We start from the raw sequence: 26,892 nt of genomic DNA, 5'->3' as shown, positions 1-26,892 counted from the left end.
TTAATCTATCAAAACAAATTCACATCAGTAATATTTATCTAATATTGGCACAAATTCAAGAAGCAGCATTGCTAGATAACTTCCATTCATTTTCAAAGAGACTGGGGTTTCACACCTACACAGACCCATTAAAATAAATGGACATTTTTTAGCATCAGGGGTTCACAGATTCTTTCATATATCATCATTATTTTCAGCATGTCTTAAAGTTGATCGTTTGGATTACTGGGAAGTTGGACATGCTTTGTTCCCAATGAACCTAGGACTTAAATTAGTCATGAAAAACATTGATTGCAATGCAACTAAAGCATGACTGACGTCTTCAGGATCCAAGCATGCACGTGGGACAGGATGACAATGCAACATCCTAGAATTGTGCTCATCATTTATCTTTTTTTTTATTGTGAGATGAGATGTACACGAGTTTTTCTTTATATTTTTATTAAACTTGCAGGGGCAGCTGCTTTCAAATTCTACAGTTATCCTAGAACAGAATACAACAATAACAATAATAAAATAAAAGGGAGAAGAAGGGAGGTGGGCAAAGGAAAGGGATAAAAAAGGCAGAGTGGGTCACAGTTATATGATGGGGTCCTAGTGGGGAAGATGGACAGGGCATGCATGTAGATAGTAGGATTTACACAGGCCATTGGGGAGTAATCCAGTCTTTGCTGGGAGGCTGGCTGAGAGGCCATAGGAAGCTGTGTATATGCGGCCCTGATGATGGATAGGGAGGTCAGTTGGCAGAATGTCAGCTGCATTATAAGAACATAAGAAGCGCCTTGCTGGATCAGACTGAGGGTCCATCTAGTCCAACATTCTGTTCACACAGTGGCCAACCAGCTGCCTATGAAAGCCCACAAGTAGGACATGAGTGCAACAGCACCCTCCTGCTTGTGTTTCCCATCAAGTGGTGTACAGAACTTTACTGCCTCCGATACTGGAGGGAATTTATAGCCATCATGTCTACTAGTAGCCATTGATGGTCTTATCCTTTGTCTATTCCCCTTTTAAAGCCAAATTGGTGGTCATCATGACATCTTGTGGTATTGAATCCTCTGGTATGCTTGTGGACACCTCTGCAAGTGTAGCTGTCCTGCTGGTAGTGTTCATCAGTTTATTGGGGGGGGGAATAGGGGTTTCTGGGGGCAGCTATGGATCCATAGGATCCAGAGACCCCTCATTCCCTCAGGACACCCACAAAATTGGCCCAAATCTACACTAGTCCTGGGTCTGACATAGTTATTTCTGTCCCATTGGAGGGCAAATTAAAAATGTTGCCCCTCCTTCCCACCCTGGCCACAGTGAAACAGCAAAGCAATGGATGTAGCAGCGATTCCTCCATGGAATCTCCTCCTCTACCCTTATGGACAGGATTACCCTGCCCAACTCTCAAGCGAAGGTTTCCATGTCTTCTGACCAGGCAGGGCTGGGAAAACTCCTATCTGAAACCCTGGAGAGTCGCTGCCACTCCGTGTCGACAATACTGGGCTAGATGGACCAAGGATCTGGCTCAGTATAAGGCAGCTTCCTATGTCCGATCTTCAGCCTGTTGATGTATAGAGGAAGGATGCCAATTTTTCCAGTGTTTATATTTCAATATAAGTCTTTTCACCACGATGAGAACCAGGAGGGGCCATGTACACAGGTTTTTAATTCTTCACAAGGCATAGAAATGTCTAGTTACAACCCTGCTTGAGGGAAGCAACTACTAACCACTTTCAACAGCAAACTGATCTCCTGTCATGCGCCAGTATTGCACAATTGAAATGAACTCTCTAGCTTTCCATTTTTCTGTACAACAGCCTGCATTCATTCTCTGTGTACTTTAATGTCTTACCCTAAACATAGTCTTACGTGATCAAATGTCACCATTAAAGTATCTCTTTTCCCTTAGCAAAGACATCACCGGATATCATTTGACTTTTTAAAAAAATCAATAAGAGAATTAACTTTGTCGATGATTGTTGTTTTCCCATTAAGTATTACATGTAACATTATTGCCCAATAGCAGTTTAAAATCTGATACGTTACTTAGGGCCAAGGAATGTAACAGCAGGAAATGCAAGATGACAAATATGTACAAATAACTGTATAAAAAAGACGTAAGAGGGAACATTAGACCTGTTTCTGAGAAAAGCTCACAAGTTTAATCAATGTGTCAATGCAGAGTGGGGCTGCACTGACAAACCCTACTGCAACGTTGTGTAAGCTGGCTTGCCTTGTCCCCTGGCTTCTGTGTTTTCAGTGTGACTGTCAGGAGCGGGACAAACCTGCATAGGACATGTCAGAGACGGGACTAGTTGGCACAACCCTGGTCGTAAATTGATTCAACACATGAGTGTTTCTTATGAATAGGGCTATTGCCAGTGGGATATTTTTCCCCACTTATCAGCTTCATCCTTTTTCTACTATAGTCTATGTGCTTGTCTAAAAAGACACTATTATTATTATATAGATTTACATACCATTTACCATATTTAAAAAATATCTCTAAGCAGTTTACAAGAAAATTTAAACACATTAAAATACATTATGATATACATTAACATATGTAATAATTGCTAAAACATTTATATAGAACATTGATAAAAACATTAAAACCAATACAACACCATAATTACAAGCAAACTGGGCAGCACCCTCACTCAGAGAAGGCCTGGGTAAAGAACTGGGTCTTTAATTGACCTCTAAGGTATGCTTCAGTTGGCACCTCCCGAATACCAACGCGAGAGCATCCCATAAGAAGAAGACCCGTTGCTGCTAGATGGCATCCTGCAGGTCGTGGTGCAACCAGCAAGGCCTCCTCTGATCATCTTAATGATTGCACAGGTCTGTACTGGGAAGGTGATAGGACCAGTAGCCAAGAAACTATGATACTGTAGCAGGCTTCCCCATCCTGGTGCCCTCCAAATGTTTTGGACTACAACTCCCAGCATTCCTGATTATTGGCCATGCTGGCTGGGGCTGATGGGAGTTGAAATCACACAGCACATAGTTAAACTATGGAATTTGCTACCACAGGATGTGGTGGTGATGGCCACCAATTTGGATGGCTTTAAAAGGGGGTTGGACAAATTCCTGGAGGAGAAGGCTATCAGTGGCTACTAGTCTTGATGGCTATGTGCTACCTCCAGAACCAGAGGCAGTGAGCCTATGTACACCACTTGCTGGGGAACCTGGGTGGGAGGGTGCTGTTGCGCTCATGCCCTGCTTGTGGGTCCCTGGTTGACGGTTGGCCACTGTGAACAGAATGCTGGATTAGATGGACCTTTGGTCTGATCCAGCAGGGCTGTTCTTATATTCTTATGTTCTTAAGTCCAAACATTGGGAGGGCACCAGGGTGGGGAAGGATGAACTAAGTCTGTGTTTCTCAAGTAGTAGTAGCATGCCCTTGCCAGGCCCCACAACTGGGGAATTTCAGAAACACTTTGTGATGTATCTTGCTGATGAACTTTTTTTTAAAGTAAACAATCCACTCGACATACCTAAAGTATTTCCTTTCAACTTGTCCTATATATTTATAATTAGAACAACAATATTTAGTTGATTAATCAATTGGAGTAATTGCTTAACAACATTTTGATTGACTAAAAATATTTTAATATTTTTAAATAAATGTTTTTATTACAAGCTCATGTGAAAAAGACAGTTGTCACTTGCCATCTTATTAGAGGCATTCTTTCCTTTGTGTGAGAGGACGGGGGAAGGCCTCTTCTGATATAGGACACAAACCTGTGCATGGCTGGCTGGGGAATGCTGGGGCTTTTGTAGGACTTTTTTTCTGTCTAAACATGCATAGGATTATGCCCCTAGTTGATTAAATCTTCATAAATTTGCATATGAGAAAACCAATGGTTATAAAGAAAAGCATACTTTGTTCTTAGGTGATACACCCATGTGCCACAACAGGCATTACCTTAGAAGAGGCATTCCTCTGTCACTAAATGAAGACAGAATGCATCTTTTAAGATGGCATTTGATATCTGCAGTTTTATATGTAAATACAATGAAAATGTTGTAGTTTTTTAATTAAAATCTGCCTGATTTTTAGTAAATCAAAGTAAGATCTTAAAATTAAAAAGTAAAATCTTCAAAAAGCCACCATAAGGGGATTTGTTGTGGTCAGTTCCTTTTTTAGTGAGTTACCAGGTCAAATGGTAATGAATTGGTCTGCCTCTGTGCCAACTTTGTATGCGCACTTTCAGTGAGCATTTTCCCATAATTGTCAAACCCTTAGCATAAGCACTCATAAAGGACTCACACTGGTTGGCAAAAAATACATGGCTCAGAAAATACAGAAATTAGCCATGCCTGATGCTTATACATGGTGTAGTAAATGGGCTAAATAAAGGTTTGGAAATTAGTAAGGAGAGATTGCAGAATTACATTACAATCCTGACCCAGAGGGGTAGCCTGTATTAGTCTGTTGCAGAAAAACACAAGTCTTGTGGCACCTTAAAGACTAACAGATCTATGCAAAAGTTTGGTTGGCTTTCAAGCGATCCTATGCATATTTAGACTGAAAAAAGTCCTACACTTCCAGCATTCCCAGCCAGCACTAATAGATTGATTGTAGCATAAGTACATGTGTGTGTTTTACTATATATCCTGTAGCCATCTGCAAGTTGCAATAGGACAAACAACGTATTATTGTTCTTGGCATCCTTCTGAACCATTTAACCTGGCGTCTTTCTTTTGCCCCAGTCTGTGAGGTGGTGAGTGAGCATCAGTTTAGCTCATTTATTTCCCTGTTTGTTTCAGTCACAGATCAGTCTGCCATTCAAGACTACAATGAAACACTGCTACTATTGAGATAGGTGTTAAGACAAGACAGCTATTTAGGTGCTACTATCCGTATGAGTCATACAGATACCTTTGTAAGCGTTCATTTGCTCCCAGGCTATACAATTTCTTGTCCTATTTCTTCAGGTTCATGCAGGACGTCGTTTGAGGTCTGCCTGAAATCTTTGTAGTTCTTAATGATTCTAAATGCTAAAATCCACCAGCCACCACCCAGTGCAAAAGACACAGAATTAAAAAACAGGGTGCTTCTGAACATATTCTGAGCCTAGGAAATCATTTTCAGTACCAGAACTGAATTGAGCCCACGGCCCTTTCATACAAAGGTCCATTCCTGGTTACCGCAAGGCAGAGATGGGGAACCTGAGGCCCGGGTCCAAATCCAGCCCTCCTGGGGTCCCAATCCAGGCCTCCAGGGTTCCCCAGATGGCCATGCCCCTTTCTCCAGGCTCCACCCCCTTTCCCCCAATGACTGATCATTTAGTGGTTTCCTGGCTTTTGTGCAGCGTTTTCACCCATTCTAAAAGGTCAAAATGCCTCTCCTAAGTTTACTAGCACTAAGAGCTCTAAGCTATGATGTGCTGATTTTTTTTCTATTTTGGCCCCACACCTTTGGTCCCACTCACCACCAGAATCCCTCCCCCCCCCATAAGAGCTTCTCCAAAATTGAATTTGGCCCTTGGGCTGAAAGAGGTTTCCTACCCCTCCTCCAAGCTTTCCGTTTCGGCAGCCTAATTTAGGTGGAAAGAAATCATTGTCCTTGTTAGACAATTGGGAATCTGAAACCCTTGCTGACCTGCTGAGATTGAGCAGCAGATTCCCAATTCACCTTGTGCTTTCCCTGTGCTAAATGCTGTTTTGCCTTGTCAATCTGCTTCAGTTACGAAGCTATATATTTTAGCAATGTTTGATAACCACAGCCCGTTTGTGTAATTCTTTCTTCCTTTCTTCCTTTTTTAGGTCTGGGTGGGTTCGGTCACTGAAATAACTGTGAACGATCTCTGCGCAGAAGACAAAGATTCCTCTCCTGCAGAACTCTTGTATTCTGTTTCTCCACCAAACAATGGTCATTTGGCTCTCAAGTCATCTCCAAACAAACATATCCTTAACTTTACCCAAGCTCATATTGAGGAAGGACAGCTAGTGTTTGTGCACAGGGGTATGTCACTGTATCAATGGGATGCTCATGTCAGAGATATTGCAGTTTTAGTTTTATTAAAAATTCTGGTATAAGGGTCAAACGACATGACACAGGAGCTCTGTGGTTTGAGCTCCTGGCATCTTTTTCTTCCATGAAAAGCAGTTGCAGGGATTTGGATTAGGGTGGGGTGTTTTAGCTCTGTAGCCTCATGCCGATTCCCTGGTTTAAACTGCCCCCTCCCCAAACTGCTCTTAGCTGTAGAGGGGGGAAATTATGTGCTTACGTTTTGCCCTCACGATTAATAGCAACCGGGGGGTGGGGGAGATTTGGAGTGCATGGTCAAATAGTTAGGACCCCCCCCCCCTCCCTACACACCATGGCTGTGATACAACTTGGGTCATCCCACGCAGCTGTTTTTTAAGAGAAAAAAGATGTCCCCATATATCCATCCACCCAGGGTAAGTGACAATTTCATATAGTGAGCAGGTTGCCAGGGCCTACTGCTCAAGCTGCCTTGCGACCCACAAGTAAATATGAGTGGACAAAATATGAGTGGACAGGTGGGTGGAACATTTCTTGTGGCCATCTAAATGGTTTTTAATTATCTGCAAGCTTGAATTAAGGTACATATGACTAGGGATGGACGGACTCATCTCTGTCCGGTCCTGTGGGGCAATTGACGAGCCACCGTCACCGCCCGCCCATGAGAGCTGCACCATGGGAGCTACGGGACAGTTCAGCGACCGCCCGGGAAGTGCTGCGAGGCTGTCCATCGCCTTACCGAGTTGCCATTGTGCACAGAAATTGCGGCGTGGTTACTTTCGCAGATGTAATGTTGCATCTATGACTGCCTTAAAGGGGCGATGACTCAACATTAAAGGGGTAAAGGGCTCTTTACCAGCCATAGATGCAACAGTAGATTTGCGGAAGTAACCAGGACGCAATTTCTGCGCACAATGGCGACTCGGTAAGGTGATGGACAGCCTCGCAGTGCTTCCCACTGGTCATGAACGGGCAAGTGAGCCCCCCACAGCCTGGTGAGTGGGACCCAGTTGGTCGGGTGGGGGGGAGTCAGTCAGACTCCACCCCTTCCTCGGGCTTTTGTGCCATCCCTACGCACCCAGATCAAACCATTTCCAGTGAGCTCGCTCTGGAATGCATCTCTATCTGGCACATGCTCAAATTGTAGGCCAACCTCTTCTGTGAAGTCCTTGCTTCCTGAAGTCACATGGTGCAGGAACAAATGGTCTGATTTGGCCATGTTAGCCTACTCTTAACTCAAGGAGCAGCTCCTCGTTCCCACACAGACACATTTGCCAAATGATAGATAAAACACATAGGATGTCAGATGGAAATACATGCTAAAAACTCAGGAAACAAGAAGCCTAAATTTTAAGAGAAGTTAAATCCACAAGGACTTTCTTCTGCACAGGTCCCACTGACATTAAAGTGTGGATAATGCTGTACAACACTTTTTGTTTCTCATACAAACCTTGCTCAAATATTTTTGTGAGGCTAAGAGTTGAATGGTGTTGCATGATAAGCGCAACCCACCTGCAAGCTATGATTTTCTACCACCATGGTCATACGAATTAGGCCACCATTTTCCTCTCAGTTGTGTGGTGAAATTTTCAGTCACTTTTCCATGGGATCTATTTGGGACTCTAAAACATAGTTTGAAAGCTTCTCATGCACGACAGACTTTGATGCTACTGTCTTTAGACAATAAGCCACAATAATCTGGATTGCTGATCCCAAACGGGCAGTGGACTCAGATCATTCAATTCCACATGGCTGAAAATATTGAGGTTCAATAGGAAAAAATAGTTATCTGACTTCACTTTCAAAAAGAATCTGCTCTGCCCAAGATCCACTGCACGTACATAGATAAGGTTTATTGCACCTCTTGAATTCCATTTCAGAGACACTCTCGGGGGCCTCACTCAAGTGATAGGCAGGGCTGAGCGCAAAAAGGGCAGGGCCAAAAATGTCAGTATATTTTCACTTAAAGCTCTTATTGCTACTAATTAAGCCTTAGAAACAGCATTTCAACCTTTTAGAATGAGAAAAAAACCATCCAAAACCTGGGAAACACCAAACAGTAGGCAGTTGGGGGAAGGGGTGTGGGCCTGGGAATGTGGTGTGGCCACCTGGCAAACCACAGCGGCAGTGGTGTCTGGTGGCCCTGATGTCAGTGGGGCAGTGAATTCGCTCCGGGTTTCAGTCAGAGCTCTAAAGTACCTTAGACAGCTCCTTCAGAATTCTGATTGGTTCTGACTGAAACCTGGAGCAGATTCACCATCCCACTGACATCAGAGCCACTAGCCCCCACTGCCTGGAGGGCAAGATTTGGCTCTCAGGCCTGAGGTTCAACACAGGGGAGATATGTACTCTTCAAGTACTTGAAAGGTCACAGACAGGAAGGCCAGGATCTCTTCTCAATCATCCCAGAGTGCAGGACACGGAATAATGGGCTCAAGTTACAGGAAGCCAGATTCTGGCTGAACATCAGGAAAAACTTCCTGACTGTTAGAGCAATACGGCAATGGAACCAATTACCTAGGGAGGTGGTGGGCTCTCCCACTCTGGAGGCATTCAAGACGAGGCTGGACAGCCATCTGTCAGGGATGCTCTGACTTGGATTCCTGCATTGAGCAGGGGGTTGGACTTGATGGCCTTGTAGGCCCCTTCCAACCCTACTATTCTATCATTCCACCCCTTACATAGGGCTTCTCTACATGAGCAATTTATGGTAAGCTCATTACTGGTCACTTACAGAAGTTTGCATGTCCTTTACATGACGTTGTCAACCTCCAGGACTTCTCCCGTGCTTTCTGCTTTTATCCCACTTTCAAAAAGATCAGAGGTAAGCTGTAATAAAAGGTAATGGTACGATATCGGCAGTGTGTAATGCCAGCATTGGGATATAATTCAGACACTAGATGGCACTGTTTCATTGAACATATAGAGCATTGCTGAGAAGGGAAGTTTTCAATTCCAAATCACGTGTTTGCCATCTAAAGGAGCCCATCACAAGCCCAGAAAGACTCCAGAAGAAGAAAGCCCTAGTAAGAATGCATGATTTTTGCTTAATATAGAGAAGCCCGCAGATGGTCTATGTTGAAGCCACGTTGAATATTCCAGATTTACAGAATGTTGTTTATTTTTCATCATACTCTTAATGAAACTATCAAAAACTTTTGTCTTTATACAAATGTATCCCTTTCTTCCTATAGGAGCCATGTCTGGAGGCTTCAATTTTCAGGTTACAGATGGTCTGAATTTTGCACCTCGACAAATTTTTAGCATCACAGCTCGGACTTTGGTTATTCACTTAGAAAATAATAATGGGCTGGAGGTCTTTCCAGGTAAGGCTTTATATTTTTAATTTCATTTTTAATATTCAGGAAATATAAATAAACTGAACTAAGGAATAGAATGTCTGGTTGGTATTCAGCTCCTTCTTTTTGAGAAAGAAAATATACACAGTTAGGAGCTCCAAACACAGGCCTCCCACATCATGTCTAGTTTGACCCTAAGCCAGGGATGTGAGACATGTGGTCTTCCAATTGTTGTTGGATGGCAACTCCCATCATCCCTCACCATTGGCTATGGTGGCTAGGGCTGATGGGAGTTGCAGTCCAGTCACAAATGGAGGGCCACATGTTCCCATCTTTGTCCTAAGTCAATAGCAAATTGCAATCCTGTGGCCCCTAGATGGCGTCTGAGGGGCCATAAGGTACTGGGATTTCCCTCTCCAAGGCCATAGAGAGAGGGACAACCTTGGAGGGGGAAATTTGAGCAGGGAGTTCTGCCCCACACCCAGCCCTTCCCAGCTGCCACAGAAAGCTGTGTGACAGCTCCCTTTCCCAAGGTTGAAGTTCCAACCTCAGGAAGAGGACAGAGAGGGAGGGGAGGGAACATCAGTGCGTGGAGGGGAGGGGCAAGGAGAGGCCATGAATCTATCAGACCAAAAGGCCTCCTGGCCACTGTCCCTCCCCCTGGCAAAGTAAGTGCAATAGATGGACTCGTAGGCCCATCTTATGCAACAAAGCTTTTTGGAAGACCAAGAAGCTGCAAAAACTTTTCGGTCTGCCATTCCTCCCGTTCTGTCAAGCTCTTGCCGGCAGGGCATTGGATACTTGGAGTGTTCTGTCAGTAGAGCGCTCCATCAGCTGGGTTTCTATTCTGTAGAATGCGCCCCAGGTATCCTAGCAGTTAGCCATATGGCCTTTCATTCAGGGCAAGTAATAATTCTTTCTAGGTGAATAAGCTGTCAGACCTTCCTAAGTAGAGGGTTGCTGGGGACCTTAGGTATTTAATGAAAGTGTTCTGCCACTGAGCTATGGATCCTTTCCCATTCTGGATTGTAAATCCTGGAAGCAGAAAATAATAATAATAATAATAATAATAATAATAATAATGGTGATGTTAAAAATTGACACACACATGAAAATCTGATTAACTTGAATAATTAATTCAGTTTATCAAATATGGATTTTCGTTTGGTTCAGAAGTATACATAGCACTACTCATAATGATGAGGCCATTTAACAAAAGGAGCAAAGGAAGAGACTGATTTCAATCTGAAGAAATGTGACCTTAATACAATGAATGGGCAAGGTTTTTCAGTCTAAACCACTGAGGAATTTTTATAGTAAGCCAAAGATAATTATAAGCAAACTATTCCTGATGCATTTTTGAAGGAGTCATTCTGCTTTCTGCCAGTCCTCCTATTTTAAAAGAGTAATATTTCTGCCAGCACCTTCAACTGTGCTCTGCTAGATTTTCTGCTGAGATTTTCTCTCCCTTTGAGTTAAAAAATTGCTCATACAGCTTTGGCTAATTACATTCACCTGTTGGTAGCCCTGGATTCCTTGGGCTTTCGTACAGTCTTTGTTTTCTCCTTTTTTGCTTAATTGTTTTTATTGTTAAGAAACTGAAAATCTTGCTCTTAAATATAGGAAATGTGCTGGCATATTTTAATCCTAGTTCATATTCGCTGAGCATCATGTCTACATTAAATATTCCATTGGGGCTGTTGACCCAACTTTGCAAGTTACATGTGGAGCTGTGTCCCATTGTTGACAGGGGAATTACAGGGTGCTTCCTGATGGAGAACTCCTATCAGTACCAGTCAAAAGCGTTGGGCAGCTAGTCCATCTTTCCCTCCTTAACTGCTTTTATTGTGGTAGGAAAAAAGACAGGAGAAACAGTGGGGAAACACGGAAGGTTTACAAATGGAAGACAACTACATCATCTGAACCTCCCTTAAAGTCCTGTGAATGATGTGGGTTGATTGCACAATAAAAGCCTCATCTGGATGCACCCATACTAAGATCCACAGAGACCTTGGAAGTGCTAACAGTGCGAAAGCTGCTCTTGCACTTGTGATATTCAGCACTAGATTGCCGCTGGTTTTCACTACACATTGTTTCCACCGACAAAAGTGTAACAGTCACTTTCCAAGAGCATGTCTAAGCCTTGTATGGGACATGCAAACTTTGTTTTCTGGTAGTCTGCTCAGTGTATGTGCTCTGGATGCTCTAGGAATTCTTATTAGGGTTGCCTCAGAGGTCCTGTGGTTTTAATAGCGGGACGATGGGCAGAAATTCAGTAGGTTATGCTTTCCCCTCCTCTGCATGGCTATGCCTGGAAAAGCTTCACCTCTTGAATTTCTGTGTGTGACATAACTATTAAAGGCTCACTAATTATAACAAGGGAGCAGTCCTAGTGCCCCATAGTGGTTTCTCTTCCAGAACTGAAAATGCTGGCCCCTTTGTGATTTAGGTTGCCCAGACAGCAAGTATTTTATGTCTGTGTCCAGTAAAACTGTGTTCTGTCTGGAAAGCCAGTAGATTCCAGATTATGTCCTGGGTTTTCCCATGACCCAGGGTCTACCCTGACCTCCCTGGTCCTGACTCCGGGCACCAGGGGGATAGTATTTTTGAAGTTACAATCTAGCAACCATAATTGTGAACCCACAAAAGGAGACTATGTGGAGGTTTTCTACATTGTTTGTCTTAAATAATGAGCATGCACCAAGGGGAAACTTTAGGATTTTTAAGGACTTGTAGAAAACAGTCGATTTCTTTTTATCATTCCCCATGTGGTACCTCCCCAGCAATTTCTTTGTTTATTATTACATTTTTATCCTGGTCAGGCTAGGGTATACAACAATCCTGTGAGGTAGGTTAGGGTTAGGTTGAGGAAAAGTAGCTGAGCTCACCAGGTGACCCTGGGCCAAGGGTTAGATTCTAGATGTTGTACACGTGTAAGAAGAAACAAATGCCATAACTGTTCCACAAGTATCCATATGAAAACAAAGTTAACGGAACAACATTTGATATTAATGCTACAAGACTCCTACAAGCTATTTGAAGACAATAAAATGATTTGCCTTTTCATTTTTTTTATACTTATCGAACATTGACCTACTTAAGAATTTTTTTTTAACTTTATTTATTCTTACTGTCTTTTCTGTAAGTTTGGATGAGTTCCTGGTTGGCCTCTTTGACCCATTACATAATTGCCATCTGTTGAGTGCATAACGTAGCAACACAGAACTTTTTCTTCTTAAACATGGATGTTATTATTGGTGAAATGCATCATTATGGAATGTGGATTATATTTTACTGGGTCAATGATGCTGGAACAATGCATCAGTTAATTTTCTACTTTGATTTGTCCATCATTTATGTCTGACTGTAATGCTTTATAATCACTGGTAGAATTAAAAGTGAGTTACTCTCCTGTTGATCTGATTCCCTTAAACTTTATCATGGTGGACCTCTGCAAGTGAAGGGAGAACCTGTTTTGAGCAGTAACAAAGGGATGATTCAGACACGCAGAACTTGCATATTGTATAGTCCTTCCTGGACCATACTACTTCATACTGTAGATTTGGGAATTGAATTTTGAATGTTTTCCCACTTAAAACAACAGAAGTCCTATATATGGAAAGCTAGTGCATCGAGGATAAGGCTAAGCTAAAACTTTTCTCTCCGGCATGCTAGCTTTCTGTGTGCAAAGAGCTTTCTACACAGGGGGATATTCAATATATGATCCCTCATTTGAAGTGGTACAGTTGGTTTACTACCTGCTATTTTCTGCATACCTGAACAAGTTTTTTTTTTTTTTACAAATAGCAACTTGAAGACTATTCTACTTGTACTGCTTTTCTCATCTTGAAACCAAAGTCAGGAAATAAAAAATGTGGTACACTTTAAAGCAGAGGTAGTAAATGTTTTTTCCTGTTGATGACCACATGCCATTGACGCATGGACAGGGCTGAGCCAAAAGTGGGCCTGGCCACTCCTTCTGCCATGAGAGAGGCAGAGAGCTCTTTCCAGAGGCCTGAACTGATCACTTGTAGATATGGCGGTTACTTATGAATTGCCAGAAAAAAAGGACACTCATTTGCATAACATTTGTGTATGCTGATTTATATGTGTAGGTGCAAATTTAGAAATTATTATTATAATTTAAATAGAAATATGGTACATCTCACCATAGTGTGCAAGACTGGGACCAGGGGACCTGTTTAGTGTACTGTCTGGTGCTGTTGATGGGCAGCTTCGAGGCCCAACTCTTCCTTCTGATGGGTCTTTATCTTTATATTGGACTCGGACTGGACAGCCTTTCAAACAGAGAATACCTTCAAAATAGAGGACAGTCCTCTGGCAGCCTTTCAAATAGAGGACAGTCCTCTGTAAAAGAGGACACATGGCCACCCTATGAGGAAATTGGACTGAGAGCTACATGAGATCCAAGAGCTTCAGGTTGTCCACACCTGCAGTTTAATGTACTCAGGGAAGAGAATCAGTGCTGGAGACGCCATGGGCAAGATTTAGAGAGGCCTTGGGTAATCTTGGAGGCTGGAGAGGCCTTGGGCAAGATTTGGAGAGGACTTCAGCAAGATTGGAGGCTGGAGAGGCCTTGGGCAATCCTGGAGGCTGGAGAGGCCTTGGGCAAGATTGGAGAGGCCTTGCTCAATCTTGGAGGCTGGAGAAGCTTTGGACAAGACTGGAGGCTGGAGAGGCCTTGGGCAGTCCTGCAGGCTGGAGAGGTCTTGGGCAAGATTGGAGAAGCCTTGCTCAATCTTGGAGGCTGGAGAAGCTTTGGACAAGACTGGAGGCTAGAGAGGCCTTGGGCAAGATTGGAGAGGCCTTGGGCAATCTTGGAGGCTGGAAAAGCCTTGGGCAAGATTTTCTCAGTGGGGCCCCTCCCTGAGCATGTCCATCTCCTGATCTCTGTTGCCACTACCTATTCTCTTGCCTCTCTCTCCGGGCCCAGTCTGACCACCTACAAACAGGAGAGGGCAAGGTGTGCAGAACTTACTGCTCCTTTTTTGCTGCGCTCACTGAGAAGGAAGCTGCAGAGGCCTCAAAGGCAAGGAAGAGGAACTGTGGGGCCAGGAGGCTTCCAAAGTTTGGCAGAAAGCCCCCTACTTGGCATAGGCCTTAGCAGGGACCCGTTGATGCTGACCTCTGAAGGGAATAGTAATAGCAGCTTTCTTCCACTAATCATACAGCTGGCTATTTTGAAGAAAGAGCTTAGAAATGAACTGTATCCTCCCTTCCGCTCTGTGTTAAATTAAAAGCACATCCTAGCCAGTGTACACGTTACATTTATATTATGGATGCAGCGGTGATAGACTCAAAAGGCACTTCCATGTCATTTGAAAATATCTTTAGAGATGGTAATGGGAATTGCAGTCTTCTTATACCCATAACCCTATCCCTGCTTTTGATTAAAAGTGCTGCAATCTTAAGCACGCTTACTAGGGAGTGAGTCCCACTGAACACAGTGGAAATTACTTGAGTGAACATGCACTGCACAAGAACAAATTGAATGTGATGGTGCATGTTAAGCATCAATGTGCTCAAGGACAGGATTGAGAGGGAAGAGTTGAGTGGTAGAAAGGAAACATCAACCATAGTGACAAATATTAATACACCTCTGTACTGTTATCATGATTATTCAGGTTCTAAGAAGCAAATTACATCCCACAATCTGAAAGCCATCACTAATGATGTGGTTGAGGCAGAAAACAGAACTATACTTTTTACAGTTACAAATTCCCCGCAACTTGGAAGACTCATCACTGTGCTCTCTGGTAATAGCACACAGGATATTTCAAGTTTTACGCAATCCATGGTAAGAGTCCGTTTTACTATGGGCGTTGGTAACGTGTCTTTATTGCAGATATATCCTCACTGTCTGTTATTTTTACAAGCTTGTTCGAAGGGAATAGTTCAGGGACAAATGTTCTTATGGCTTTCGTTTGATCAATACGAAAATACAGCAGCGAGCCAGGAACAATATTATACCGTATGAGCATAATACAAAGTTTGGGTTGGGTTAATGTCAACATTCACTAAATCGAAGAAAGAAAAGGGAGAGGAAAATTACATCAGCAAAGATAGAGGAACCACGTTTTTATTTATTATGGAACACCCTTATAAATGTGAGGGAGTGTAGTGTAGTTTAGTTGCTAAGGGATTAGAGTTGTATCCGATGTTAGTCCCATTCTTTTCAGAGGGTCTTCTCTATTTATTTATTTTATTTATTTATTTCATTTCTATACCGCCCAATAGCCGAAGCTCTCTGGGCGGTTTACTCTCTACGGTTTACTTACTCTCTAAGTAGGACTAACACTGGATACAACCCTCAAGCTACAAATCAAGATGTCCTAGTTCAGATCTAGCCTCTGCTTTAAATTTACTAGCAGTTCAATCCTAAGCATGTTTACTCAGAAGTAAGGACCACTGTTTTCAAGGGGACTTACTTCCAGGTATGTGTGCATATGAACTTGAGCACACTCCAGGAGAGAGCGGAGGACAGGAAGGCCTGGCGTGCTATGGTCCATGGGGTCACGAAGAGCCGGACACGACTTAACGACTGAACAACAACAACAGTGTGTGCATAGGATCATAGCCTGAGTGATCTTAGCCAAGCCACTGTCTTTCAGGATCAACTCCCCACCTCCTACCCCACATTTCTAATATGGTGATAATAATTTAGGCTGTTGCATGATTAAAGAAAACTTAGTTGATTAATCATAAGAGTTTTAGGGTTGTATCTAACAGTGTCCCTAATGATAGGAACCAACCCATGCTTGCACAATGTAATTAGCTCTTGCTTGTGCAACAAGAAAAAGTGGTGAGTTTGGGGGGCCCTTTTTGCTACTGCGCTGTCGAAATTCAGTGGCAAATTGCTGCTTTCCCCCATTGCTCAAGTGTTGGTTTATCCCAGTGCAGCAGAATCAGCCCTAATGCTGGGACGCTGTTGCATGCTACCCATAGTCAATTAATTAAGTTTGCATATGAGAGAAAACAATAGTTCTCAAGAAGAAAAGCATACTTTGGTTTTTGGTAATGCGTTGCAGCAGGCAGTGTCTTAAAAAAGGCATCCCACACTTTCTCTCTCTCTCTCTCTCTGTCTCTCTCACAAGGCAGAATGCCTCTTTTAAGATGGCATGTGGCATCTGCATTTTTATAAGAACTTGTGTTAAAAACACAAACAGTTAAAAATCTGCTGACGGATTAATCAAGGGATTGATTAATCTGCTGACTGATCAGTCAGTCTGTTGACAGATTAACTGAATTGACTACAGTGTTTTGAGCCCTAATAATAATAGCGGTCACAGGGTTGTTGTCAGGGTGACTGAGATAATGCCATGGTTGAATAATACATATCTTGGCTCATAACCATAATTTTCTGGTTCAGACATAATCGGAAACTGGTTAAATAACCCAGCAAGTGTTGAATACTGTCATGCTGAGAATGGGGGAGGGAAGGGAAGGGAAGGGAAGGGAAGGGAAGGGAAGGGAAGGGGCAATGCCACGGACACAGCATGTGGTCACAAGGCTGACACCCAGCTTCACGTATACACTGATGGGATCTGAGCTAGTGGTGACTGACCAAGAAAGAGATCTTGTGGTTGTGATGGACAACTCGAAGAACATGTCAACCCAGCATGTGGCTGCTGTGAAAAAGGCAAATTCAAGGTTAGACATACTTAGAAAAGGAACTGAAAATAGAACTGCGAATATCATACCATCATATCATCATTTATGGTGCAATCACTCTTGGAATACTGTGTACAGTTCTGGTCACTGCACCTAAAAAAGGGGATATGGTAGAGTTGGAAAAGGTACAGAAAAGAGCAACTAAAATGATCAAAGGGCTGGAGCATCTCCCCAATGAGGAAAGGTTACAACATCTGGGATTGCTTAGCTTAGAAAAAGGGTGAGTGAGGGGAGAAATGATAGAAGTGTACAAAATTATGCATGGTGTGGAGAATGTGGATAGGGACATGTTTTTCCCCCCCTCTCATAATACTAGAACCCAGGGTCATCCCGTGTAGCTGACTGGTTGGAGCTTCAGCACAGATGAAAGGAAGTACTTCTTCACACAATGCATACTTAAACTATGGAAGTCACTTCCACAAGATGTAGTGATGGCCACCACTTTGGATGGCTTTAAAAGGAGATTGGACAAATTCCTGGAGGATAAGGCTATCAATGGCTACTTGTCCTGATGGCTGTGTGCTACCCCCAGATCAGAAGCAGCATGCCTATGTATACCAGTTGCTGGGGAACAAGGTCGGGAAGGTGCTGTTGCATTCATGTCCAGTTTGTGGGTTTCCCATAAGCAGCTGGGTGGCCACTGTGTGAACTGAATGCTCGACTAGCTGGACCTTGGCCATATCCCGCACAGCTCTTATGTTCTTATCTCGGCTCATTAAGCTGAGATGTATGCATAGAAAATGAGTCAATGTATGTGACATGTTTTAAATATTCTAAATCACTATACAGTCAGGGCCAGAAATATTGGAACAAGGATAACTGTTTTGGCAGTTGGCCTCCGTACACCACCACATTGAAGTTGAAAGGAAACACACCCAGATGGGAGCAAAGTTAGGACTTTCGGCTGTAATTCAAGGGGCTTGACAAAAGTGGGGCACTAACTGTTCAGGAAGTACAGCCAGTGGCATACACACACACCCATCATTGGTGGCTCATAAGTAATGGAACAAACCAACATCATTTCAAACTTAAGGATCGCCTTGAATACCTGGATGAAAATCCTTTGCAGTCAAGGATGGCCTGAAGTCTGGAACCCATAAATATTATTCTATGATACAGCAAAAGGCTGAAATATAATAATTATTCAGTCTAATTTTAGTTAATATTAAATAATTTAACTCTGATTTTAAGTTTAGTTCTACTTGTCATCAATCCTTTCTTTCCTTTTTTCAAAACATCACATTTCCATATTAGTGCTGGATGCAGAGGAAGGAAGGTAGCAATCGTGTTACCATACCAGTCTGTTCATGCTGTTATGGCAGGGCTGCATAAGCTGTGGCAGCCCCAAGGCCTTAATTGCTGCCCCCAAAGGTGCTCCAATTCCACCACCACCACCACTGAATTCCCTCCCCAGCAATCCTGATGCAGATTGTTCTTTCCTTGCAAGAAAATAGCCATCTGTATTGAGATCTCTGGGGGAGGTGTGGAGAGATGCCTCTCCACTTCTTCCCCTACTGATCCTCATACAGATCACTGGGGTGCATATGTGTGTGTGCATGCATCTATGCGGCCCCTGGAGCTGGCATAAAATGCGGCACTTGGGGCAGAAAAGGCGGTGCACCCGTGTTATGGTTTTATACCAGCCTTTCCCGAATTGGTGCCCTCCAGATGGTCATGCTGGTTGGGGATGCTGGGAGTTGCATTCCAGCACATTGGGAGGACACTTAGTTGGGGAAGGCTGGTTTATACCCTAAGTCAGAGGAACATAGGAAGCTGCCTTATATTGAGTGAGACCATTGGTCCATGTAGCCCAGTATTGTTGTTACTGATTGGCAGTGGCTCCCCAGGGTTTCACTCAGGGGTTTTTCCACCTCTACCTGGAGATGCCAAGGGGTGAACCTGGACCCTTCTGCATGCAAATCGTGTACTCTGCCACTGAGCTACAGCCCTTTCCCTTTGAACTACAGCCACTCCTCTAAGTCGTCTGTTCAATGGGTGCTTTAACAAGTGACAATTTCTTGTTATCACTTGTTAAAGCATCATTGAATTGATGTCCACACTCTCCAAGAGCTTGTTTCTATGAACCAGAGTATTAGCTAGCTAGCTTGAGGGTAAATCTCTTGGATTCAACACAGAATTAAGGTTTTGTGGTCTTGGAGTTCCCACAGCACTTTCACAGGATTATAGGTTTCAACCCTGAGGTTTGACCAAATTCCACATATGAAGTCATTCTTTTCTGTAGGCCAAAGTTGTAACTGAAAACGTGTTTAGGACTCGATTTTGCTGCCATACCTGAGTTAATCTTTTGTTCTCTTCTGGACAGGTGGATGAAGGGAAGGTCACCTATGAGCATACAAATAAGGAAGCAGTCAATTGGAATGCACATGATTATTTTACGTTTACAGTCTCCTCCCCACCAGCAGCTCTGGGTCCTCAGGTGTTTCACATTAATATTTCTTATGACATTAAAGGGCATGATCGGAGAACTCAGCTATTTGCAAATACAGGTAAAGCCAATATATCCTCTTCAGTCGCATCTGTATCCTACCTTTCCTGCAAGGCAGCCCACTTGGAGTTATCCCTTTTTATCCACACTACAACCCTATTAGGTAGGTTAGGTTGAGAATAAGTGACTTGCTCTAGATCACTTCATACCTGTGCAGGGAAAGAAACTGAGGTTTCCCTGGGCCATTTCCAACACTTGATCTATCTGTTATACCACACTGAGTCTCTTTTTAAATTTCATTTTTAGTTGTAACTCCTCTGTGTAAGTCGTAAAACGTGTGTTTTTCATCCATTGAAATGACAAACAAGCTGGTTTTATAACCCTTTTTTACCAGCATTTCCCAGAACCAACTCACTCTTTTTCAGTTCCTTCCTTTAGCCTTTCCTCTGGTTTCCATTCAGGAAAAACTACACCCTTTTATCCACTTGAATTAATCCCGAAACCAGTGGATCTTGCCCTGTTAGTTATAGTTCTAGGGGGAAGGCTGTGTTTTCCTTCTCATTACCAATCCAGGAATTGAGGTTCAACCTGTGTTGAATGTGGTAGCACACATACCCCTTGCAAACACAGGCTAGTGGTCTGGGGATTCTTCTCGACCCAGCCTTCTCCCTGGATGTTCAGATCTCAGTGGTGGCCAGGAGCGTCTTTGCCCACCTGAGGCTGGTGCACAACTAGTCCATTCCTGGAGAAGGCAGTTCTGATCAGGGTGACACTTTAGTTACATCACATCTGGATTATTGCAATTCACTCTACATAGGGCTGGCTTTGAAGACTATTAAGAAACTACAATTGGTCCAGAATGCGACAGCCCATTATTAATAGGTTCTGTGCACAGGGAGTATGTGACTCCCTTATTGAAATGGCTTCTCTGGCTTCCAATTTGTTTCTGGGTATAATTCAAAGTACTGGTGTTGACCTTTAAAGCCCTGAATAGTTTAGGCCAGAATAAGTGAAGACTACCTTCTCCTGTATGAACCTGCCCGCGTACTGAAATAATATTTAGAGGCCCTTTTGTATGCTCTAACAACCCCTGAGATACACTTAGTTGGGACAAGGGAGAGGGCCTTTTTGGTGGCCTCATCTAGGCTCTGGAATTCCCTTTCGAGGAAGGCCCATCTTACTTCTTTACTAATCACTTCCTAGATGTTGGTGAAGACCTTCCTTTTTAGGAAGCCCTGTGGTGCGCAATGGTCCTTGTTGTTTTAATTAATCTCTGTTTTTTATTTTTTAAAATTTCATTGCTGTGTTTTGTGTCTTTCTGCTGTTATTTTGTGTTTTACAGAGGGATGTTTTTAATTGCTAAATATTTATTTGTTATGAACTCTTTGGAGAATAGGTGGGGTATAAATGTTTTAAAATAGATTAAATAAATTACAATATTATGCTGTGGGTCACCCCTCTGACCTTTTCTGAATCATGATTTATTGCTTCATCCAATTCATGCTTTTTTAATTGGGGCTGTTTTTGTTTAATGCAGGTGCTGTTGTCCAGGAGGGAGGCAAAGTTTTCATTCACAAAACTAACCTAGATGGTTCAAACCTACTCTCTAAATTACCTGAAGCACAGCGTTCTACATTCGAAGTATGGTATCAAGTTATAATGTTGCCCCAACATGGCAGAATTGTTGTGGGGGAAAGAAATATTACAAGAGAGAAGCCTAATTTCTCCCAATACATAATTAACAAATTTGGAATCACCTATGAACATGATGACTCTGAATCACTCACTGATCAGTTTACTTTTGCTGTGTGGTTAAACCAGAAGGGCAAGTCTGCAACAAAACCTGATTCCAATGTTTTGGAAGAGACATTTAATATCACTGTTGTGCCAGTGAATGACCAAGCTCCAGAGCTGAAGACAAAAGTGCTACATTTGAATGTTTTACAAGGAGATACAACAGTTCTAGGACCAAAAAACCTGAAAGTGGAAGACTTAGACAACACCCCAGAAGAGATCAAATATACCATCATAAGAGATCCCCAAAATGGCTACTTAGCACTCTGGACTCATCTTAATGAATCCATCAAAGATTTCACACAAGCTGATATTGATGATGGCAGAGTTTGGTTTGTACAAGATGGAAGTTCTTCTTCTGGGGTTTTTTACTTTAGTGTGACAGACGGAAAACACCGTCCACTATACAAACTCTTTAACCTTGAAGTGATACCGATGTCTGTCACCTTGGTCAACCTAACCGAAGTAGTGCTTCCACAGGGACAGAACACTGTTGGTATTACAAACATGCAGCTTTCAGCTGCAACAAATGGAAAAAACACCGAGATCAGGTTTAAAGTAACAAAACCCCTCCAATATGGCCATCTGTTGATGGGCAACGAACAGGTAACTACATTTCAACAAGCAGATTTATATGCAGGAAGACTGTCGTATTATATGACCGATCTCACCGCATTCAGAGATATGCTAGAATTCACTGTGTTTACTTCGGACAGTAATCTAACCGGACAGGTTATGAATATCACAGTACAACCTCTTGTGCGAGTGGCACTTGACTTGAACGTTCCAAATAGGATGGCTTACAAACTAAAACCAAGTGACTTGGATGCTACACAGTTAGCAAGCCTGACAAACAGCAGCCCCAAGTTTGAAGTGATTGTGTCTCCAGCTTATGGAAGAGTGTTAAGGAGGTCATTAAGTAATGCTAAAAGCGAAAGACCAGCTGCGTTCACACAGAGCGACATTGACAATGGTGTTATATTCCTTGAAGCAGATGCCAATATGACAGATGTTGATGTATTAAATGATTCCTTCACATTTATACTCAGAGCAGACACTGTGCAGCCTGCCATAGGTCGATTTCACTATGTCATAGTGCCACATGATCCTTCCCTGGTCAAGATGTTTACACCAGAAGTGCCTAACTTAACTAGTGCAAACATTTTAAAGAAGTATACCATTACGAGAAATGAACCTCTGTTTTTTCCAAAGGGTAACATGCACACTGAAGCGCCAGGAGAGACCCAGTGGCACAACCAAAATCGTTGGGGGCATCAGAATGATAGAGACACATTGTCTAATGAGGAAGTTGCAAGAGCCAGATCTGCCTGGGCTGAGACCACGATACAAACACGTTCCGAAGGCACCTGGGTTCAGCCCCCGCACAGCAGCAACCGACTCTTTGTCATTATACTGCTCATCTCTGTGGCTGTTTTATTCATTGTGACTACCACTGCTATTTGCATCTTCCTGATGTGTCACAGACCCCAAAAGGCCAAACCTCTCATCACAGAACAGCCAGCAACAGCTCTCAGCAGCCCAGGCTTTCCTGCAGAAAGGAGTTTAACTGTTCCTACTGTCACAGTGACACCCTTGTTAAAAGGGACAGGCAAAACAACGGCCTTCCCATTCACGGCCCTCAGACAGGAGCAGCAACATCCTGTGCCAGTTGCGGCAGGTCTTCCGCAAAGCACCTGGTCTATGCTTGACCCAGAAATGATCCAGCACTGCCGAAAAACCAACCCAACTTTGAAACGCAATCAATATTGGGTGTAGTGTGCCATTGCAGCCCCTGAGAGGAATATGTGGACTACTGTGACATTTGACTGCTCTTTATGATATTTATTTATTTTGAGTTAAAATCTGCATTCCCTGATGGTTGCTTAATTAAAAGCAAGTCAGTACTATGGTCTTTCAGTTGGACCATTAAGGCACAATCTTATTGGTTACAGAATGAGAAAAATAGGATGAAGTAATCACAGCACCCATGTTTGCTGATGTGGCAGCATTGTGAGAAGACCTAAAATGTTGTGCCTGGCTTGGTACAACTAATTGGAACAGATGCTGTTTCCAATTGTAGTGCATTATAGAGCTCTCACACAGCATAGAAGTAACCAGGCACAGAACAGGGGATAGCCATATACTGTCTTAAAGGCAAATTTACATGGTTAATATCTGAGAGTAAAGAATTGCAACAGGATTGCACCTGATATGCAGCATATTGGGACGGACTTTACTCCCACTTGCTTTGTGTAGGATGCCATCATGCCAAGGACTCCAAGGTTTGAACTGAAAACTTTAGGGGCTGAGGCTGGGACTTAGCTGGTGAGCTACTTAGGACTATATGGTCCTAAGTCCCAGCGAGGGATGGTGCAACATCAGCTTCTGCAACTGATGGGCAGTAGGAAGCTTCCAGATTGGCCAGGCTCTTGTCCTGTCAACAGATCTTGAAACAAAAATAGCCCGGGGAAGAAAGAAAACAAATATTCTTGCATATACAATGCAGGTACAGTGTAGAGTTTCAAAAGAGTTTGTTCAGTCCATTTTGTGTTCCATTACACCCGCAGGAGCGAGACAGCAAACACATTTGCTTCCAGCAACACTGGAAGTCAGAGAGAGAGAAGGGGGGTGGAGGAAGGAGAGGAGCAAAAGGAAGAAATCACAGGAAACCACATTGGAGACCATAGAGATCCTGAGGCTAGCTGTGGTCAAAATTTCCATGAACTAACTAACTGCAACCTCTTCCAGTAACTTGCAGATGAGGTTGCAACATTCCCAATAGATCTGAAGTGGTCTTGTACACACATTGGGCTGAATGCAAGTAGAAACTTCTCTGCAATCGGAAACCCTGTTTTATTGTGGAAGCTTGTACACATATTTGACTGAATGTGCATAGGAGCCCCTACAGACCTTTCAGCTCAACTCCAGCCAGGGTGGAGTATGGGATGGAGTCGGTCGGGGACAGGTCGGTGTGTGCATCCCCTACAGAAGTTGAAATTCCTTGTTTAGGCATAGCATCTGAACATGGCTGATGAAATCTTGGTTTCCAATCCTGATTTGCAGGCAGTGGTGTAGTGATAGATTTTGAAGTGCAGGCGCTCATCATGACAGTCCCCAGAGCCATGCCCCACAAGGAGAGACCAAAGATGAGGCAGTTGTGTTGATCCACATCAACAAACCAGTCCTAGAAGCTTTCATCTCTACCTCGAGCAGGTCTTTTGTAAAGCTAATAGGTCTGAATTGCCAATTCCAGACCAAGCCACCCCAATATACATTACAACAGGGAATAAAATATCACTGGGAAAATTCTCCCCCCACCCCCACCCCGCTGCTGGTAAGAATTGCAACTAAGCTGAGAGGAAACATGGAATTCTGGGTGGTTGGCAGATGACCTCAGCATCCCTCCTAATTAAAAAGTGCCTGCACTGTGTCCCTGTGAGGCCTGGCTTTGCTACACTGTTGTTTGCGGGTCCTGCCTAAACCATAGTTTGTTGGTTCAGATGTAATGGCGAAGTATAAATGAGGAGGTTAATAGCATTGGTATTATATCAAAACTAACCCTATGTCAGTGCATGCCACTTTGTATCCTATGGACTCTATATACAGTCAGAGCCAGAAATATTGGAACAAGGATAACTGTTTTGGCAGTTGGCCTCCGTACACCACCACATTGAAGTTGAAAGGAAACACACCCAGATGGGAGCGAAGTCAGGACTCTCGGCTGTAATTCAAGGGGGTTGACAAAAGTGGGGCACTAACCATTCAGGAAGGACAGCCAGTGGCATACACACACACCCATCGTTGGTGGCTCGTAAGTAATGGAACAAACCAACATCATTTCAACCTTAAGGGTCGCCTTGAATACCTGGATGAAAATCCTTCGCAGTCAATGACTGCCTGAAGTCTGGAACCCATGGACGTGACCAAATGCTGAGTTTCCTCCCTCAAGATGCTTTGCCTGGCCTTTACTGCAGCTGCCTTCAGCTGCTGCTTGTTTGTGGGTCATTCTGCCTTCAGTCTTGTCTTCAGTAAGTGAAAAGCATGCTCTATTGGGTTGCGATCAGGTGACTGACTTGGCCATTGAAGAACATCCCACTTCTTTGCCTTGAGAAACTCTTGGGTAGCTTTTGCTTTATGTTTTGGGTTATTATCCATCTGCAATATGAAGCAGCGTCCTATCAGTTTGGCAGCATTTGGCTGAATCTGAGCAGAAAGTATAGCCCTATACACTTCAGAATTTGTCCTGCTGCTTTTTTCAGCAATCAGGTCATCAAAAAACACCAGTGACCCGGTTCCATGGGCAGCCATACATGCCCATGCCATACCACTGCTTCCACCATGTTTGACAGATGATGGGGTATGCTTTGGCTCATGAGCTGTTCGTTTCCTTCTCCATACTTTTCTCTTCCCATCATTCTGGTACAAGTTAATCTTGGTTTCATCAGTCCATTCCAGAACTGGGCAGGCTTTTTTAGGTGTTTGCTGGCAAAGGATAATCTGGCCTTTCGGTTCTTGAGCGTTACCAGTGGTTTGCAACTTGCTGTGAAGCCTCTGTATCTACATTCATAAAGCCGTCTCTTGACTGTAGAGGTTGACAATGACATGCCTACCTCCTCAAGAGTGTTCTTGACCTGGCTAGATGTTTTGAAAGGGTTCTTCTTCACTATGAGCATAATTTTGCTGTCATCCACTTTAGTTGTCTTCCGTGGCCTTCCAGGCCTTTTGCTGTTGCTGAGCTTGCCAGTTAATGCCTTCTTTTTCAGGATGTTCCAAACTGTTGTGTTGGCCACTCCCACTGTTTTTGCTATCTCTGATGGGTTTATGTTGTTTCCTCAGCCTAATGATGGCCTCCTTCACTTGCATGGACACCTCTTTGGACCTCATGTTGGGAGTTCCAGTGAACAGCTAGCAAATGCAAATGTAACACTCAGAACCACCCCCAGGCCTTTTATTGGTCATGGGGTCCCCAGGAAACAGGCCACACCTGGCCATGCAGCTGCTTGTCAGCCATTCGTTCCATTACTTGTGAGCCACCAATGATGGGTGTGTGTGTATGCCACTGGCTGTCCTTCCTGAATGGTTAGTGCCCCACTTTTGTCAAGCCCCTTGAATTACAGCTGAAAGTCCTGACTTCGTTCCCATCTGGGTGTGTTTCCTTTCAACTTCAATGTGGTGGTGTACAGAGGCCAACTGCCAAAACAGTTATCCTTGTTCCAATATTTCTGGCCCTGACTGTATATTTATGCATAGAGTTTCATGCGTAATTATGCCACTTTTGGCTCAAAGCTCTATTTACAGAAGTATTTATTACTTCTGCGATGATCTGGGAATGTGTTCATATATTTCTACGCAATAACATTCTTTTTAAAATTGATACCAGTAATTTTACATCTTCCCTCACATCCTGAGCTGACTTGCTTTCAAAAGGAAGTGGATGTTTTCCAAATAATGGGCAAGGTGCTAATCTCTACCATGTCATTTTGACCTTTGCACAGTTTGAAGGCGAACGTTAGGACAAACAAAGCTTTGATTATTTTGACAGATATTTGTCTGGATCAGTGAGCAACAAATCCATTATTCTCTTGAGTAGTTGAAATGGATGGCAAAGGACACTGTAAGACTTAGACATCAGGCTGAAAGTTGTTTTAAAATACATGCATCACCTCTCATCAGTG

General features: G+C 43.3%; 2 protein-coding genes across 3 annotated transcripts in view; both read left to right on the top strand.

Moving 5' to 3' along the window:
- The window catches only part of LOC146352089 (chondroitin sulfate proteoglycan 4-like), a 62,620-nt gene extending 39,488 nt beyond the window's left edge, over nucleotides 1-23,132 (top strand). For both annotated transcript variants that reach the window (XM_084833228.1, XM_084833227.1), the window contains 5 exons: nucleotides 5,764-5,962; nucleotides 9,181-9,312; nucleotides 14,931-15,103; nucleotides 19,301-19,484; nucleotides 20,961-23,132. In XM_084833228.1, coding sequence (XP_084689354.1) covers nucleotides 5,764-5,962; nucleotides 9,181-9,312; nucleotides 14,931-15,103; nucleotides 19,301-19,484; nucleotides 20,961-22,993 — 2,721 coding nt within the window. In that variant the 3' untranslated portion in view covers nucleotides 22,994-23,132. The remainder of the gene's footprint in view (nucleotides 1-5,763; nucleotides 5,963-9,180; nucleotides 9,313-14,930; nucleotides 15,104-19,300; nucleotides 19,485-20,960) is intronic.
- Nucleotides 23,133-26,271: 3,139 nt separating this feature from the next.
- Nucleotides 26,272-26,892, top strand: part of ARL15 (ARF like GTPase 15) — a 447,774-nt gene continuing 447,153 nt past the window's right edge. The window contains exon 1 of the mRNA XM_084833219.1: nucleotides 26,272-26,296. Coding sequence (XP_084689345.1) covers nucleotides 26,294-26,296 — 3 coding nt within the window. The 5' untranslated portion in view covers nucleotides 26,272-26,293. The remainder of the gene's footprint in view (nucleotides 26,297-26,892) is intronic.

The sequence above is a fragment of the Heloderma suspectum genome, chromosome 2, assembly GCF_057233095.1.
Source record: "Heloderma suspectum isolate Gila_16-S chromosome 2, 16-S_ref, whole genome shotgun sequence".
Classification (NCBI taxonomy): Eukaryota; Metazoa; Chordata; class Lepidosauria; order Squamata; family Helodermatidae; genus Heloderma; species Heloderma suspectum.
The sequence above is the reverse complement of the archived record's forward strand: the minus strand, read 5'-3'. Positions and strand labels throughout refer to the sequence as shown.